We start from the raw sequence: 19543 nt of genomic DNA, 5'->3' as shown, positions 1-19543 counted from the left end.
TTTAAGTTTAATTAGGTCCCATTTGTTTATTTTTGCTTTTATTTCCATTACTCTAGGAGGTGGATCAAAAAAATATAGCTGCGGTTTATGTCAAAGAGTGTTCTGCCTATGTTTTCCTCTAGGAGTTTTATAGTTTCCAGTCTCACATTTCGGTCTTTCATCCATTTTGAGTTTATTTTTGTATATGGTGTTGGAATATAGGACTTTTATGTCCCTTCCAACAATTCTCAGAGAACAGGGACAAGAAGTTCTGGAGAGATGCCAACAGATATCTAGATTATAATCAAATTGTTGGGACTTTCCTGGCAGTCCAGTGGTTAAGAATCCACCTTCCAATGCAGGGGACGCAGGTTTGATCCCTGGTCAGGGCACTAAGATCCCACATGCTGTGGGGTGACAGCCCGTGCGACGCAACTCCTGAGCACTCGAGCCACAACTACAGAGCCCGTGTGCCACAACTACAGAGCCCATGTGCCACAACTACAGAACCCATGTGCTCTGGAGCCTGAGCACCGCAACTACTGAGCCTGCTTGCCACAACTAGAGAGAAGCCTGCACGCTGCAACGAAAAGCCCGCATGCCGCAACGAAAAGATCCTGCATGCCACAACAAAGATTCCACATGCCACAACTAAGACCCGATGCAGCCAAAAATAAAATAAATAAATAAATATTAAAAAGAAAACAAAACAAAAAACAAATTGTAATGGCCCTTGTTCATTTTGCCTACCCCAAACAAAGCTGAGTGTTTCTATATCTGCTTCAAGGCTGGATTTTTTTTCTCTGCTATTCATTGACTGACCATCTCATAGTCCTCGTTGTTTGTGGTAAATCTAGCAAATACTCTTTCTTTCTTATATTGTATAAGAAAGGACCAGAGAAACTCTACCTTCTTTAAAAAGGAGGCTGGCCTTTTCAATTTGGCAAAAGATTAGAGGTAGAAAAAGGTAAAACGATGAGATACATTCAAATTCTATGTCTAGCCCCTTTTGCCCCAGCCCAAATGCTGAATAGGTCTCTTTTCTTTTTTATTAACTGCAAAATAAAAGGCCTCAAGGGGTGTTTCAATGCGAGTAGAAGTAGCTCGGGTTGAATTTATATCTATGTCAGATAATATGTTTCTAGAGATAAGAGGCAGTAATAGTTATTTTCAGAACTTCATGAGAGTTTGTTCAGTAAACTAATGAATGGGTATCACTGACAAGCTTTCCAAAGTGGAAATTATATGAAGCTGTAATCTGATGGGAAAGGGTAACAGAGGGGAAGCCCTTGGTTTCTGCTCTGGGGAGTTCATGTCAATTCTAAAGGAGATTCACAATTCACTGTTCAACTGAAGGCAATTCAACTTTATGCAGGAAACGGCTGAATGGAATTATATGTCTAGGAATCCGCACAATGAAGTGGAAAGCCTGAGTAGTTCTTGACCCAGCTCTGCTACTAACTGGCTTGGGCAAGTCCCTATTTTAGGCACATTTCAGCTTTCTAGTCTGTGGAGTGTTCTGTGTACAATGACAGACCCGTTGGAGAGAAATGAGATAAGGTGATAAAAACACTGAGCATATAGAATCATACAGATGTGCGGTATTGAATTTGCAGCCACCTTAAGGATATACTAGGCCTACTGGCTACAAGTGAAATAAGAACTTCCCTGCTTAGCATAACAAGCTCAAGAGGTCTTATCCCCAAGAAGGTAAGATATGGAGTGAAACCACTGTAAACAGGCTTGATTTCTAAGCAGGGCGAGGTTTGGTTAGAAACGGATAAGATAAATGTATTGAATGAATACCAATGTGTTCAAATCTGATATCAAGGACTCGGCAAGTGGTCCTTGGTTAACACCTGTTTCTCCTAAATTCCTGAATGACTTCCTTCCTATGTGGATCTGGAAATCCCAAAGTTTTTTTCTTCAAGGCCTGCTTTTCTGTTTTGTTCTGATCCCTCTATAAGTCCTTTCCTTCTGCCTCTGTCCAAATATCTCAATTGTGATTCCAGAGAAAGCAGAACGTAGGTTTCTGCCAGTTTACGTGGGTTCCGTCTACCAGAACCTTACTTTAGTCTGGAACAAGGTGTAAATGAGTACAGTATAGGAAATTTCTTTTATTCTTTCGTCTTTTTTTCTTTTTTTTGGGGCTGTGTGACTTTCAGGATCTTAGTTACCCGACCAGGGATTGAACCTGGACCCATGGCTATGAAAGCACCCCACACTGGACCGCCAGGGAAGTCCCCAGTATAGGCAGTTTCTAGGATGATGATGACAAATGGAGGGAGAGTGATTTTCCCAGTCAAGAGTCAGTTTTTGTGGCGCTTCATTGTTCTTCCCTATGATGTGTGGTGTCCCAGGATGGCAGCGTGCTGTGAACAAAGAAAATCGTACTCCGTAGTCTCTTTAGATATGCTGTGACTTGGTAAGAGCTGAAGGCATATCGTGCACCTGCATACCTTTTCAGCTTGACAAAGAATAGTGTCTCTCTCCCCCGCCCCACTCCCTTCACGGGAAATGCTCCCAGACAAACGCACACCAAGCCCTAATTAAGTCTTTCCTCGGATCCTGACGTCTTTTCCTCCAACATTTCCTTGGGTGTAGATGTATAAGTAAGAGGAAGCAGGAGAAAGCAAATCAGGTATAAGATGCAGCTGGGAATTGGGAGCTCCCTAACGGTAAGAAAAGACTAGAACCTCTGCCCTGGCGGCTCTTTTTTTTTTTTTTTTTTTTTTGCGGTACGCGGATCTCTCACTGCCGTGGCCTCTCCCGTTGCAGAGCACAGGTTCCGGACGCGCAGGCTCAGCGGCCACGGCTCACGGGCCCAGCCGCTCCGCGGCATCTTCCCGAACCAGGGCACGAACCCGTGTGTCCTGCATCGGCAGGCGGACTCTCAACCACCGCGCCACCAGAGAAGCCCTGGCGGCTCTTTTGACAGTTTAAACAGGGCAAGAAATATGGTAAGTTGATGGAGAAATTAAGATGCTTTAGATGGAAAAGTTGGTTGCAATGATGTGAGAACACTTTTCTCAGACCTTCTGAGTTTCTTGTGTTTGCGCCTTTTTTGTCTCTGAATAAGAGAATTTCAATGTTTTCCAGCCAATGTTTAAAAATAATGTAGGCGCTCTTTCCCTGCTTCGCGCGGAGGGGGAAGCTCGGGCGCATTCAAGATTCGGCTCCACCTGTAACCCACCGCCGTGGCCGAAGAAGGCATTGCTGCTGGAGGTGTAATGGATGTTAACACTGTTTTGCAAGAGGTGCTGAAGACCGCCCTCATCCACGGTGGCCTAGCCCGTGGAATTCGCGAGGCAGCCAAAGCCTTAGACAAGCGCCCAGCCCATCTTTATGTACTTGCATCCAACTGTGATGAGCCTGTGTATGTCAAGTTCGTGGAGGCCCTTTGTGCTGAGCACCAGATCAACCTGGTTAAGGTTGATGACAGCAAGAAACTAGGGGAATGGGTTGGCCTCTGTAAAACTGACAGAGAGGGAGAACCCTGTAAAGTGGTCGGTTGCAGTTGTGTGGTGGTTAAGGACTATGGCAGAGTCTCAGGCCAAGGATGTCATCGAGGAGTACTTCAAATGCAAGAAATGATCCGATAAAAAAACTGGGCTCTTGTTCCTCATAAATTAAAAAAATAATAATAATATAGGTAAGGTGCCTAGTGGAAAATTTGGGGCTTTTTTTACTTACCTGAAAAGAGAGTCCCACAGACTTTACCATGTCCCCGGGGGTTCAAGACCTAACCTCTCCCCACCAAAGTCTAAGAACACTGGTATTAGAGAAGGAAGGATGCAGAGACAAAGTTGGAAGGATAGCCACATTTGGAAGCCACGAAGAGAGGGTGGGAGGCTACAAAAGTTAGGGAAGGACAAAAGCCCAGGCAGCCCCGTGGGAGGCAGTAGGTGGTTAAGCGTGTGCACTCTGCAATCAGATACATCTGAGCTGAGAGCTCAGCGTCTCCATTTATTAACTGTGCTTGCTGCGTGAACTGGGGCAACTTACATCTCTAAGCCTCAGTCTTCAGTGTTCTCATCTGTAAAATGGGATGATAGAACCTACCTCATAGAGTTGCTGCAAGCCTCCTTGCTTCCCTGTGGTGTGTGTGTGTGTGTGTGTGTGTGTGTGTGTGTGTGTGGTCTCTGTCTTTACCCATATTTTGCATTTTCCTGTCCATTTTATGACTCCTTCTAGGCCAAGAATGCTGTTTTTTCTGCTTTCTTTAGAAGAATAATCAGTGTGAGGTGGTGTCCTTGGCTGAAAATCCTCCTTCTAGCTCCTCCCACGCCTCTTTGCTGGCCAGGCTGAGAGCAGCGTATCTGCACTTTTCCACGCAGTGTAGGGAGCAGTAGTGGCTGGAAGCCTAGAACCTGGACCCTGGAGCCAAGCGAGCTAGACTTCTTTGGGAAGGAGAGACCAAAACAGCCCTGGGAGGGGAGAGCCTATCTGCAGCGCTCCAGAGAGCAGCTGCCTCAGGGCAGCCTAGTTCCTTTTGTAATTTGCGCAATAGACCAGAAGATGGGGCTCTTGACCCTGAGTCAAGGGCCAGAGGCTCAGACTTTTTCTACATTTGAACTGGAGGAAAATCAGATCCACTAGAGCTCCCAGGAATCCTCTACCTCCTCATTCTCCCTGCCCTGACCATTCATGCCCACTCTCATGAGAGTACCACGGGAGCTGGCTTTCTAGGGAGTGGGGAATGGAGGACACATCTTCCCTTTGGTTGCCATCCTTGGCCCCTCCTGAATTACCACGTTACCAGAGTCCGTATAAATGACCCCCTGCCTCACGTTTCCCCCTCTAACCCATCTTGCCCCCAGTGGCAGATTTCAGCAATGGTACCATTTATATAGGACAGCGTTGCATTGTGGCCAAGAACTCTAGAATCAGACAGATTCATCCTTGACTCATCTCATCAGATGAGACTCTCCTCACCTCCTCAGAGAAGCCCCCCTGACCACCCCATCTAACGTAGCTCTCCCCACCCCCATGCCCATTACTCTATCACATAACTTTGCAATTTACTTCACAGCAGGTCTTATAACCTGTAACTGTCTTGTCTTTTTACTTGTTTGCTGTCTCCCCACTAGACTGTAAGGCTCAGGAGGTCAAGACCCTGTTTGTTTTATTGCTGTTTCCCTAACACTCAATGCTGAATACACAGATTCTCAGTAAATATGTTCTGAATTAATAAATGATCAAATCCCAGCTTCATGACTGCTTAACCTTGAGAAAGCTGCTAAACTTCTCAGCCTCAGTTTTCTTACCAGTGAAATGGAGAAATAATGGAGAGGTAGGAATATTAAATGACACAGTGCATTTAAACCCTGGGCCTGGTGCATGGAAGTGTTCTTTAAAATTTTCAGCAGTGTCCTCCTTTCTATCACATGAGAGAAAAAAAAGTCTGAACTAATTAGCTGGCTCTCTATAATTTGGTCATAGTTTTTCTTTACCACAATTTTTACTTCCTACTGCTCTTCTCTATAACTTTCTGCTTTGGTCCAAGTTGTGGCTATCCTGAATGGGTCATGTGCATTCCTATTGTTAAATCTTTGCCCAAGAATTGAGATGCTTGCTCTCCTTACCTTGGCTCGACTGTTTTCAGATTTAGCCCAAACCCATGTCCTCTGTGTCATGTTCCTAAAGTGTCCCAAGTCATGAAGATCATTTTCTCTTCTGAATTTTTATAAACTTTGTTGTTTATATTACTCATATGGCTCTTGTTTTATGTTCTATTATCTTGTCATCATATTAACATATATACTATTTCCATGATTAGACTGTAAGCCCTTTGGAGATATGCATTTTATTTTATTTTTTAATTAATTTTTATTTATTTATTTTTGGCTCCGTTGGGTCTTCGCTGATGCGCGTGGGCTTTCTCTAGCTGCGACGAGCAGGGGCCACTCTTTGCTGCGGCGTGCAGGCCTCTCATTGTGGTGGCCTCTCTTGCTTCGGAGCACGGGCTCTAGGCGTGTGGGCTTCAATAGTTGTGGCACTTGGGCTCAGTAATTGTGGCTCGTGGGCTCCAGAGCACAGGCTCAGTAGTTGTGGCTCACGGGCCTAGTTGCTCTGCGGCATGTGGGATCCTCCCAGATCAGGGCTCAAACCCGTGTCCCCTGTATTGGCAGGCAGACTACCAACCACTGTGTCACCAGGGAACTCCCTGTATTTTATTTTAGATTTCTCTGCATCTTCAGTGCCATTTGGGCTTGTCCTTAGTAGGTGTTCAATTTGTTTTTGGTTAGACTGAATTAAAAGCACATATATTCACTTATGTATTTAGAAATTATGTATATATATTTATACAACTTGTATAACTTACATATTTATAGCTATGTTCTATGTGCCCAGCATTCTTTTGAGGCTCTGTGAAGTATACAGAAGGGCATAGGAAAAATAATTTTGCCTTCAAAAACTTACAATATTATAGTAAGCTAAAGTCAACATTTAATGAAAGTACTTAACCACAGCATGGTAACTGCTATAAGAAAGTTATGGGGTGCTATGAAGATTCAGAGGAGGGAGTGATAACATCTCTTAGGGGTGTTGGGGAGAGTTGAGGTTTCTTGGAAGAGGTAGCCTTTGAGACTAACTTTGAAGGATGATTAAGATTTAGATGGGCAAAAATGGGGGTGAATTCCAGATTCAAGGGACAGGATTAGTGAAGTGATGAATTAGGGAAGAGACTGTGGCAATGAACACTAAGAAACAGGACCAAGGCCTTAAACCAGAGACCAGGAACATGGTTCTGCCTCAGGGACACTGAAGCACAAACTTGTTTCAGATTTTCGGGCCAACACAAGGAGTGGTATGCAGGGGTTGAAACTTTAACATGCACCAACCATACTATTTTCCCCAGATGTAGCTTCTTTGGAGGCTGATTTGCAACTGTTCTTTTTCCTTTAATAATGTGGACTCACCTACAGTCTGATAGTGGACATAAAGCAAAAACCCCTTTTTCCTCCTCTTGGGGACAGAGAATTGGCTGGATCATGGCCAGCCTCTCTTTTCTTTCAAACCCAAATCAAACTGAATGTGTTACTCATGGGTTTCTAACCTTGCCTTAGATCAGTAGTTCTTCTGTTGTTAAATAATTTGCCTTAGATCATTTCTCGGAAAAGCTGGAAGCATTTCTGTGGCATTATTTCAACAATCATCCTTAGCTCAACTCTGTGCTTGTACTGTCAACCTGAGACCCAGGGAGAAGACCTAAACTGCAGTGAGTCCATGGAGGGGATCGGATCACTGCCTGCCTGCTTCTCGTTAATACTCTTTAAGCTGACCGCTAGCTCGAGGATTAACAAGTAATTTTAGAAGGCCCTTCCCCCTCACCCTCAGTTCCTTCCTTCTGCAACCCCAAGGGATGGTTCCCCAGAATTTAAAAATCAACACCCAAAGAACAAAATCACGATAGACAAAACCGACACTTTCTCAGTTTTCAAGGGTCAGGTGCATCTACAAATAGAACCACGAAATTTTCAATCTCTAGCAAGCAGTCGGAAGGACCTTCAAACCTAGAGGCCCCTGAAGGGAGGGAGGCGGTTTCCATGGCAACCGGGCCCCGGAGCGGTTGGCTCTCCCGGCTCCCTCCTCCTCCTCCTGGTAGTCCAGGGTACCGCCGGACAGCGGCCTCCGGTGCTCCGCGCCCTGATTGGCCGCACAGGCCGCGCGTTGATTGGCTGCGGCGAGGCCTCGCGGGCCGGCGGCTATGGAGGAGGCGGCCGCGGTTGATGGTTGACTGCTGGCTCCAGGGTAGGGGTCGCCGCTCGGGCGATCTCCTCAAACCTGACCAGAGTGCTTGGACTGCTGACGTTCGGCCTGGAGCCCGCGGGCGAGACCTAGTTGGGCTCCGCCATGCGGGCCGGGAGTAACGAGCCGGACGGCGTCCTCAGCTATCAGGTAGGGCCCCGCCTCCCGCCCCTCCCCGGGGCTCAGCCTCCTCATCCTCTGCCCACCCTCCTTTCTCTGCCCCCGAGTCGGGGCTCCGCAGGCCACTCCCTGAGGGCGAGGGGAGGCCAGCTCGGGACACCAGGGGGCGCTCGGGGCGGTCGGGGATCGGGCCCGGGCTGCGAATGGGTGACCTTGGGCCAAAAGGGGGAGCCGCATCCTTTGCGTGGCCGGCTGAGGAGCCCTGACGGCCCGCGGCCGGTGACCTCTGTTCTCCTCCTTGCTGGGAAAGAGGCTGGCTTCTGGCCTTGCCGTGTCCTGCTGGAACGTGGGAGAAAGGGTAGCCAGGGACCTTGCTCTGGTGAGGCATGTCTCCTCTTTGTGTTTTTCTTTCAGGGGGTTTCTGGTTCCTCACTGGCTCAGAGGAAGAGCTGGAAAAGACTTGAGGCTGAGACCAAACCCTAACCCTTGTCAGTGTGGTCAACTTTATGACTCCCTCCATCCCGTTGCACAGCCAGCTGTCAAGTTCTGGATAGGGAAGTGGAAACGGGCTGGGGAAGTATTAAGGGGTCAGGAACAGGTGTTTATTTAAAGGAATGAGGAAACTAGGTTTAAGTAGCTGATAACCCAACTGTTGGGGTGGCTAATGTAAGGTAAAGCATTGGACTAGGGGTCAGAGACTGTAGGTTCAAATCCTACATCTGCCTCTCACAGGCTTTGTGACCTTGAGTAAGTCACTTGCCTCTTTGAACCACAGTTTCCGCATCTAGCAAAATGGGAATGATATTATCGGCTTTGCTTACCTCACAGGGTGATTTTGTGGACGAAATGAGGTGCTGTTTGTGAAAGAGCTCTGTAAAATGATGTTTATTGTGTGGCAACCAGTATAGGAGTGGGAGCTCATTGAATTCTCACTCCCCCCTTTCCTGTGCCCATCACGTGACGATGTGGTTACTGCTCTGGAAAGAGGTGTTGAAGGGAGGTCAAGTCTGAAGTGGAGGGCTGTGAAGAGAATGATGGACCTTCTCAGAAGGATGACAGGTCTTGAAACAAGGGTCATGTTGACGTCAGGATGGTTTCTGTAAAGAGGCAGAGAAAACTTGAGTTTGTAGCAAAATGGGTATCACTGACTCACTCCTCTTCTTCCTGGTAATAGTTTACTACTAGATGATCCCATTGAGTGTGTCTGTGTGTGTTTGTGTGTGTGTGAATAACCATTTTAATCAGTCACACAAATAAATGTATTATTTATAAACTGTGATGCGTGCTTAGAAAGGAAGATAGGCAGTGCTGTGAGTGTATATCACAGTGGTTCCAGCTTTGGTCTCAGATCACAGATTTTGCTAAGGAAGAAAATTTGGGCAAAGATCTAAAGAATAAGTGTCAACTGAGGGAAGAGGGAGATCAAAGGGCTTTGGAGACAAAGAACAGCAGAGGAGGCACATCTGGTTAGAAGACCTGAAAGGAGGCCATTGTGGATGGAGCCATAGGGAGCAATGAGGGGAATGGTGTGAGATGTACTCTGGGGTCATAACATAGAGAGAGAGAAAGAGAGAGGAGCCAGAGAGAGAATGAGAGCTAATGAGATCATGATTACATTCTCCTCCTGAAAGATTTCTCTGGCTGCAGCAGGGAGAACAGGCTGGAACGAATGTGAGGAGACAGTGTCCTTAACATGCAGAATGTGTTCCAGTTGTATTGTCAAGATCATAATAACCCCCAGGCTTCTGTTAGTGCTCTGTGAAAATGGTAATTCCTGAGTGCTTCTGGGATAGGACAGAAAATAATTATCTCTTTTATATCTAGTTCATGAAACTTTTGTGGGCAGTGGGGTGATGAGAGAGCAAAGAATAGAGTGGAAACAGCAGGACCTCGTAAAGGCTGAGTCAGGTGATGGGCAAATGGGTACTTGAGATATAGGGTGGAAAAGAAACAAGAGTAGAAGGAGGAAAGGAAATGGGGGTGACTTGGGGGAGACACAGTCAATCGATTGAAAATTACCAACTAAGCCTCCTGTGTGCCAACTGAGCTGTGTGGAAGGGAGCGGGCGTTGGAAAGTGAGCAGACTGTGTAACTTGGTGTAAACTGAGATTCCAGGCATCACATCTAAATAACCTAAGTCTAGGCTGTTTTCTCTGGTTTGGACTACTGTGCTGGCTCCTAACAGTTTCCTTCTGCTCTTCCTTCTACAGTCCACTTGCCCCATGGCAGCCAGGGAGAGTTTTTTTTTTTTGGCTGCGTCGGGTCTTCGTTGCTGTGTGCAGGCTTTCTCTACTTGCGGCGAGCGGGGGCTACTCTTTGTTGCAGTGCGTGGGCTTCTCATTGAGGTGGCTTCTCTTGTTGTGGAGCATGGGCTCTAGGTGCACGGGCTTCCGTAGTTGCAGCACGTGGGCTCAGTAGTTGTGGCATGCAAGCTATAGAGCACGCAGGCTTCAGTAGTTGTGGCTCACGGGCTCTAGAGCTCAGGCTCATTAGTTGTGGCACAAGGGCTTAGTTGCTTTACGGCATGTGGGATCTTCTCAGACCAGGGGTTGAACCCGTGTCCCCTGCATTGGCAGGAGGATTCTTAACCATTGCGCCACCAGGGAAGTCCCAGAGAGGGCTTTTTTTAAAAAAAAATTAACTAATTAATTAATTAATTTTTGGTTGCGTTGGGTCGTCATTGCTGCCTGCGGGCTTTCTCTAGTTGCGGTGAGCAGGGACTGCTCTTCCTTGCAGTGCGCGGGCTTCTCGCTGGGGTGGCTTCTCTTGTTGTGGAGCACGGGCTCTAGGTGCGTGGGCTCAGTAGTTGTGGTTCGCGGGCTCTAGAGCACAGGCTCAGTGGTTGTGACACATGGGCTTAGTTGCTCTGCAGCATGTGGGATCTTCCCGGACCAGGGGTCGGACCCATGTCCTCTGCACTGCCAGGTAGATTCTTAACCACTGCGCCACCAGGGAAGTCCCCCAGAGAGAGCTTTTAAAAACACAAATCAGATGTCATATCCTATCTGGAAACCCTTCAGTGGCTTCCCAGTGCACTTTAGAATAAAATCCAAACTCCCTATTGTGGCCTACCAAGCTTCATTGTGACCAGGGCCTTGCCTACCCTCCCTGACGACCTCTCCTCCACTCTCTCACCACGCACCCCTGCACTGGCTATCTTTCTGTTCCTTTAATATGACCAGCTCCTTCAGGCCTCAACAGCGTTGTTCTTGTCATTCCTGTGGACATTCATCTACCTGGGCCTTCTCGTGACTCAACTCAGATGCCTCCTCCTCAGGGTGGCTTTCCTTGGCCTCGACTTACAGTTAATCTCGTTCATATGATTCTGCTTTCTTTTCTTAATAGTATATATAACTTATCTGGAGTGTTCTTGTTTTGATTTCTTGATTACTATCTTTTCAAATAGAAGCTTCATGAGGGCAGGGACCGGGTTGAAAATCTTGTCATCTGCACAGTGGCTGGTATAAAATCTGTGCTCAGTTGCTGAGTGAATGAACGACTCTCTTGTATCCAAAGTCAATGTACTTCTCTTTAAGGCGCTCCTGGTCTTGTCAGTATCAGCCCAGAGCCTCAGACGGCCATTGCTCTATTACACGGAAGCTCTCCTTTCCCTGCTGCTGTGCCTTCGCTCAGGTATTCTAGCTGGAAAACTTTTCCCCGCTTCTCCACCTAGAATATTCCATTGGAATCTTTAACGTCTGGCTCCACGTCATCATCAGAATTTATCACTCACTCTTTTTTGCTCACAACCACCACCACGTGCTATAACTTCTTCCATCCCTTACTTGTGGAATCTACATGTTCATCTCTGCTGCTAACCTGCCAGCTCCCTTTCATGTTGTTGGTTGTGTAACTTGTTTTGAGTGCTTGCCACGTGCCAGGTACGCTGCCAAGTGCTTTCCATGCATTGTCTCCTTGAATTCTCTCAATAACCCTGAAACTTACATGCCCTTATTATGCTTATTTTCCAAATGAGGAAACCAAGATGTAGAGTGGTTAAGTAACTTCTAAGAAGTGGCAGAGCTGGCCGTCTCTAAAGAAGTGTCCTTCATCACTCTACATTACCGTGGCTTGTGTCTCTGACACCTGGACCGGTGACTGATTAAAAATGAGCACTTAAACGTGTTTGGGAAGATACGTGTGGCAAGGTGTACAAAGGATGTATTAGAGTGGGAAGAGCTGGAATGAAGGAGGCCAGCTAGGTGGCTATTGGTGGAGTTTAGGATGAGTTAATGAAGGCCTGCATTATTGAATTTTTTTTTTTTTTTTTTTTTTTTTTTACGGTACGCGGGCCTCTCACTGTTGTGGCCTCTCCCGTTGCGGAGCACAGGCTCCGGACGTGCAGGCTCGGCGGCCATGGCTCACGGGCCCAGCCGCTCCGCGGCATGTGGGATCTTCCCAGATCGGGGCACGAACCCGTGTCCCCTGCATCGGCAGGCGGACTCTCAACCACTGCGCCACCAGGGAAGCCCTGCGTTATTGAATTTTGATGAGATCTCCGGAGGTGGTTATTGCAATTTTAGGAGTCGGTGAGCTCTTAAAAGGGATAGTAAGAGTGGAAGGAGATCAGAAAGCTTGAGGGAGAGCTCCTAGTTTGGACTGGAACTAGGGACAACTTGTAGCTTCAAAATTCTCCCGATCAGCACTTTCAGAACTGAGCAGAAAGAATTTTTGGAAGAGAAGGCTGGAGAGGTTGAAACCAGAAGCACTTGAGCCAAGTGGTGCTGGGAAGCGCAGGGAGGTTCAGAGAGGGTGCAAGTGGTGGAGAGGGGAGCAAGTGAATTTGGGCAATTACCAAGGCTTTTATGTGAATCAGGCCGGCTTAGAACGGGAAATTTTGAAGAAATCTTCAGAATAACAAATCCTGGTGAATGGCTGATAACTGGGAAGCTTGGCAGATGGGAAGAGAGTCACACTTTATGTTTTAAAGTAGACCTGAAAAACTCTCAGAGGCTAGTGCTCAGCGGCCCTGGCACGTGTTTGTGCTCAATAAATATTTGCTGAGCGAACGAATGGCTCTGTAGAGAGCGGATAACTTTTCTGAGGGTCATGGTCAGTTCATGGGAAGCAGTCAGTATGTATTTGCTGAATGTTACTGAACAAAAGTATCAACCAGAGCAGCTTCTCCTGTTACTGCCTTGCAATGTACAATCCGTCCGCCTCCAGCCCCTCCCCACGCACTAGGTGTTCCTTTCCTGTGTGGGAATTGGGGAACACGTGAGCATTCTCTTTATCTGGCATCACCAGTTCTACTGGGGAGCTTCAGTAGGAGAGGTGTGGACTTTCCTGCCAAGCAGAGAATTGAGGCAGGCTGGGGGGACAATTCAGTTTGCAAATTTACTTCCTTCTGAACTTGTAGATAATTGTCTTAGCTGACGGTTTGCCTTGGCAGGGTAGACAGGGCTCTCAGTTAAGCCTGCCACAGTGGTAATCAGGACACAGAGGAGCAATGTGTTCTAAATCTGCTGCTAGGTAACAGCAGCAAGTCTGAGATAATGGAGAGGTTGGTTGTGTCCTGTAAGGTAGTAACAAGTTTACTCTGGTTTTGCTAGTTAGAAAGCCATTAATGTATGTATTAGTGTCTATTGCTGCCCTAACAAATGACCGCAGATTTACTGGCTTAAAGCAACACAAATTGATTAGCTTACAGTTCTGTAGTTCAGACGTTCAGCACAAGTCTCACTGCGCTAAAATCAACGTGTTGAACGGGGCTGTTTCTTTCTGGAGCTTCTAGGGGACAATCTGTTTCCTTAATTTCTTCAGTTTCGTGAGGCTGCCTGCATTCCTTGGCTTGCAGTTCCCTTCCTCCACAGTCAAAACCAGCAACACAGCATCTCTCAGACCCTGCTTTTGTCATCAAACCTCGTTCTCCAGCTGCACTCTTCTGCCTCCCTCTTCCATTTTTAGGGATTCTTGTGATTACGTTGATCCCACTGGATAATCCAGATAATGTCCTTATTTTAAGGTCCACTGATTAGCAACCCTGTTTCCGTCTGCAACCTTAATTCCCCATTGCCGTGTAAGGTAATGTATTCATAGGTTCCAGGGATTACGATGTGCAAGTCCTTTGGGGGCCGTTATTCTGCCAACCACGATGTGCTAGCTAGTAAGTTGTATGGAACAGGAGTGACTCCAAGTAGGGTTCAATAAAAAAGTCACTGAGAAACCAGAGCCACTTTGGAATTTTAGGCCCCTAGCAGGCTGCTGAAGTGTCAGAATAGGAAGCTCATGGGTGTTCAGGAGCTCACGGCCACTGAGAGGGGGTCTAGAACAGCTGCATACATCCTCATGGAACCCCTTTTTCTTGCTATAGGTTGTCAGCATTCATTGAGGAAATCAAATTGAGGGTGTTAGAGAGTTGGGGATCTTTGGGTCAGATTCAGTGATGGGCTCTACAGGGGGTCAGAATTCATGGGCTTTCTGGATGAAGAGGGAGTTGGAAGTGAATAAGGAGATGGAGAAGTATTGGAATTCTGGGCAGTAAAGGCAGTGTGAAGTACAAGGATTTAAGAAGGTAATAATATGACGATCTTGAGCTGTTTTCACTGTGGACATTGATCCATGATTAGGTGACCAGAGCTCTCTAAAATGACCAGGTTCTTTGCTTTTGGCAACGTTAGTGTATGATGTTAATGCATTGTAGTATATAATGTTAATACCGAGAGACTTGAGTTGACGTTCCTCCTGTCTCACTTAACTCTTGTGAGATCTTACTTAGCCTTGATTTAGGACTGTTGTGCGGATTAAGTGAGGTAAGACCTGTAAAGCACAATGCTAGGTATACAGTAAGTGCTCAGTAAGTATTTGTTCCCAGTACTAATTGTGGTGACTTAGTTTCTTGATTAGAAACCCTGGAAGTCACTTCTGTATTTGTTGATTTAAAATGATTGTGTATCAGAACTCAATAAATACTTGTTGTTGTTGGGTGGGTGGGGTAGGAGGGTGTTACCTGAAACCATTGGATAAAAGATGAAAGGGTGGGACTTCCCTCGTGGCGCAGTGGTTAAGAACCCGCCTACCAGTGCAGGGGACACGGGTTCGAGCCCTGGTCCGGGAAGATCCCACATGCCGCAGAGCAACTAAGCCCATGTGCCACAACTACTGAAGCCCGCACACCTAGAGCCTGTGCTCCGCAACAAGAGAAGCCACTGCAATGAGAAGCCCGTGCACCTCAATGGAGAGTAGCCCCCGCTCACCGCAACTAGACAAAGCCCGCACGCAGTAACGAAGACCCAACGCAGCCAAAAATTAATTAATTAATTAATTAAAGAAAAAAGATGAAAGGGGCTCTGGAGGTGAAAGAGTCGAGACTGATTGCAGGAAGGGAGGCTGAGCTGAGTCTGGCAGTACTACCACCCTGCAGGTTCAGAGTGGAGCCGCAGCGAGGGGTCAGGGAGAGGGCTCAAGGTGGGCTCCACTGCCTGCTGCTTCTCCCTCGCCTGCAGCCTCTGTGTCTGCTTCAAGGATCTGGGGCCATTATGTAAGACTCAGCCCCACCAGTGCCTTTTAACTTGTCCATTAACTGTAAGTGAGAATCTGGTCTGCTACTCAGCTACAATTCATTCATTTGTCAAGGCTTATAACAGTGCTTTCTTTCTCATGATGTGCCTTGCAATTTCAATGTTTTAATGTGTATTTAACCCTCTGAGTTCTTTTTATCGTACTTAGTCCTTCCGGTAGGCACCCAAGTCAATACACATTTACATAGTGGGTCATTCTCATGAGCCAGTGAGACATACAGAAACAGGGTCTTTTCTCTAGTTCATCCTTCTTTCCCTTTCTCTTTCCCTCCCTCCCTCCTTTCCTTTTTCTCCTAAACTTATACAGTGTGGTTCTTACGATTCTAATATTTTCTGAGTCACAAGCTCCCCTGAGAATCTGATGAAAGTTATGGACCCTCTCCCAAGAAAAATGCACCCTCACACATAATCCTCTGAAGCCCATTCATAGGAACCCTGGAAATCCATGGTTAAGAAATCCTCTCAGCCATGAATAATGATGGTATCAGAGGAAGTAATAATCAACTGGTGAGGAATCTGCAGCAAGCACAGACCAATGAGCCTTGATGTTCCTTTCTTTTCATTTTTTATGATTTTAAGCAAACTTTAATATATTTGAAATTTATGGAACATTTTAAGCATATACCAAAGTAGAGAGACTTGAAGTACACCATGACCTGGCTGCAACAATGAACAAACAACCTATCTTGTTTCGTTTATGGGTCTACCCATTCTCCAGATCCCAGACATCATATGAGTAAGTATGTATCACTTGAGATTAAGGGCCCTTTTTTTTAAAAAATGACATAATCACCATATTACAATACAGGCACCTTGGAGATATTGCAGGTTCAATTCCAGACCACCACAATAAAGTGAATATTGCAATAAAGCAAGTTGCACAAATTTGCTGGTTTTTCAGCACATATAAAAGCTATGTTTATACTATACTGTAATGTATTAATTGTGCAATAGCGTTATATCTAAAAATGTACATACCTTAATTAAAAAATACTTTATTGCTAAAAAATGCTAACCATCATCTGAGCCTTTAGCAAGTCATAATCTTTTTGCTGGTGGAGGAGCTCGCCTTGCTGCTGATGCCTACTGATGGGCCAGGATGGTGGCTGCTGAAGGCTGGGCTGGCTACTGCAATTTCTTAAAATAAGACAACAATGAGGTTTGCCACATCCATTTACTCTTCTTCCCAAGAATGATTTTTCTGTAGCCTTCAATGCTGTTTGATAGCATTTTACACACAGTAGAACTTCATTCAAAATTGGAGTCAGGGGCTTCCCTGGTGGCGCAATGATTGAGAGTCCGCCTGCCGATGCAAGGGATGAGGGTTCGTGCCCTGGTCTGGGAGGATCCCACGTGCCACGGAGTGGCTGGGCCCATGAGCCATGGCCGCTGGGCCTGCACGTCCAGAGCCTGTGCTCCGCGACGGGAGAGACCACAACAGTGAGAGGCCCGTGTACCACAAAAAAAAAAAAAAAAAAAATGGAGTCAGTCCTCTCAAGCCCTGCCACTGCTTTATCAACTAAGTTCACGTAATATTCTAAATCCTTTGTTGTCATTTCAGCAATCTTCACAGCATCTTCACCAGGAGTAGATTCCATCTCAAGAAACCACTTTCTTTCCTCATCCGTAAGAAGCAACTCTTCATCTGTTCAAGTTTCATGGTGAGATTGCAGCAATTCAGTCCCATCTTCAGGATCCACTTCTAATTCTAGTTCTCTTGCTATTTCCACCACATCTGTGGTTACTTCCTCCTCTGAAGTCTTGAACCCCTCAAAATCATCCATGAGGGTTGGAATCATCTTCCTCCCAACTCCTGTTAATGTTGATATTTTGACCTCTACCCAAGAATCAAGAATTTTCTTAATGGCATCTAGAATGGTGAATCCTTTCCAGAAGGTTTTCTATTTACTTTGCCCCTACCCATCAGAGGATTCACTATCTATGGCAGCTACAGTCTTATGAAATGTATTTCTTAAATAATGAGACTTGAAATTCAAAATGACTCCTTGATCCATGGGCTGCAGAATGGATGTTGTGTTAGCAGGCATGAAAACAACATGAATCTCATTGTACATCTCCATTAGAGTTCTCGGGTGACCAGGGGCATTGTCAATGAGCAGTAATATTTTGAAAGGAATCTTTTTTTCTGAGCAGTAGATCTCAACAGTGGGCTTAAAATATGCAGTAAACCATGTTGTCAGCGTATGTGCCGTCATCCAGGCTTTGTTGTTTCATTGATAGAACACAGGCAGAATAGACTTAGCATAATTCTGAAGGGCCCTAGGATTTTGGGGATGGCAAATGAGCATTGGCTTCAACTTAAAGGCACCAGCTTCATTAGCCCTTCACAAGAGTCAGCCTGTCCTTTGCAGCTTTGAAGCCAGGCACTGACTTCTCCTCTCTAGCTATGAGAGTCCTAGATGGCATCTTCTTCCAATAGAAGGCTGTTTTGTCTACACTGAAAATCTGTTCTTTAGTGTAGCCACCTTCGTCGATTATCTGAGATAGCTAGATCTTCTGGATAACTTGCTGCAGCTTCTGTAGCAGCAGTTGCTGCTTCACCTTGCGCATTTATGTTATAGAGACGGCTTCTTTCCTTAAACCTCATGAACCAAGCCCTGCTAGCTTCAAACTTTTCTTCTGCAGCTTCCTCACCTCTCTCAGCTTTCATAGAATTGAAGAGAGTTAGGACATTGCTCTGGATTACATTTTGGCTTAAGGGAATGTCGTGACTATTTTGATCTCCTATCCAGAACACTGAAAGTTTCTCCACATCACAGTAAGGCCGTTTTGCTTTCTTATCATTTGTGTGTTCACTGGAGTAGCACTTTTAATTTCCTTCAAGAACTTTTCCTTGGCATTCACAATTTGGCTAACTCTTTGGTGTAAGAGGCCTAGCTTTTGGCATATCTCGGCTTTCAACATGCCTTCCTCACTAAGCTTAACCATTTCTGGCTTTTGACTTAAAGTGAGAGACGTATAACTCTTCCTTTCACTTGAACACCTAGAGGCCATTGTAGGGTTATTAACTGGCCTAATTTCAGTATCGTTGTGTCTCAGGAAATACGGAGGCCTGAAGAGAGGGAGAGAGATGGGGAACTGCTCGTCAGAACACAGACAACATTTATCGATTAAGTTTGCTGTCTTAAATGGGCATGGTATGTGGTACCCCAGAACAATTACAATAGTAGTATCAAAGATCACTGATCACAGATCACCATAACAATATAATAATAATGAAAAAGTCTGAAGTATTGCAAATTACCAAAATGTGACACAGAGACATGAAGGGAGCAAATGATGTTGGAAAATGGTGCCAATAGTCTTGCTTCATGCAGGGTTGCCACAGACCTTCAATTTGTAAAAAATACAATATCTGTGAAGTGTAGTAAAGTGAAGCGCAATAAAATGATGTACTCCTGTATTATTATTTTACTTAAAAACTGACAGTAATTCTTTAATATAATCATACACCCATCCAGTTGATTAAATTTCTGTTAGCACCTTATAGTTTTTTAAAATAATTTTTTGAACCAGGATCCAATCAAGGGCCACACATTCACATTCAAGCCTGACCTTTCAAATGCTGTGGCTGATGGTGTTTGACAATGGCTCTGTTTTCTTTGGCAGGACAAAGAAAGTGGATGAACATTTATTCAGTGACTTTAGACTGTGATTAACCAGTCTAAACTAGGGAAACAAACAACAAGTTGATTTTCAACCTGAATATTTTAGATGATCGACCTTACTCTTTATATTTTGCTTTTATAGTCTTAGAGTCAAGAAATCAGTCATCCCTCCCTCTGCACCACAGCCCCGCTCCAGATTCCTGCTGTGTTCTATGCTGTGTGAGGTGTCTGTGGACAGTACTAAGCATTGTAATTAATTGGTCCCTGCCCTCCAGATATTACAAACCTGTGGGGAAGCCAACATGAAAAATTACTCGTATATACGTACATAGGTATACATATATGTGAAGTTTTATGAGGAAATATATGATCATATGAGAAAGAGTTAAAAAAACTAATAAATATTTACTCATCAAAATGTATTGGATACCCACCACATACTGGACATTGTACTAGGTGCTAGGTACATAGTGGTGAACATAAGACACAGTACCTACCCTCCTGTAACTTATAGGAGCACAGGCTACTTACAGTGGTAAGCTA

The 19543-nt window shown here is 45.5% G+C and overlaps 1 protein-coding gene across 1 annotated transcript in view; it reads left to right on the top strand.

Annotated features, from left to right (window-relative positions):
- The first annotated feature begins 7679 nt into the window (after positions 1 to 7679).
- The window catches only part of SLC4A8 (solute carrier family 4 member 8), an 82642-nt gene continuing 70778 nt past the window's right edge, over positions 7680 to 19543 (top strand). The window contains exon 1 of the mRNA XM_073788664.1: positions 7680 to 7881. Coding sequence (XP_073644765.1) covers positions 7837 to 7881 — 45 coding nt within the window. The 5' untranslated portion in view covers positions 7680 to 7836. The remainder of the gene's footprint in view (positions 7882 to 19543) is intronic.

The sequence above is a fragment of the Tursiops truncatus genome, chromosome 11, assembly GCF_011762595.2.
Source record: "Tursiops truncatus isolate mTurTru1 chromosome 11, mTurTru1.mat.Y, whole genome shotgun sequence".
In the NCBI taxonomy this organism is placed as follows: domain Eukaryota; kingdom Metazoa; phylum Chordata; class Mammalia; order Artiodactyla; family Delphinidae; genus Tursiops; species Tursiops truncatus.
This window is presented reverse-complemented; position numbering and strand designations above follow the sequence as displayed.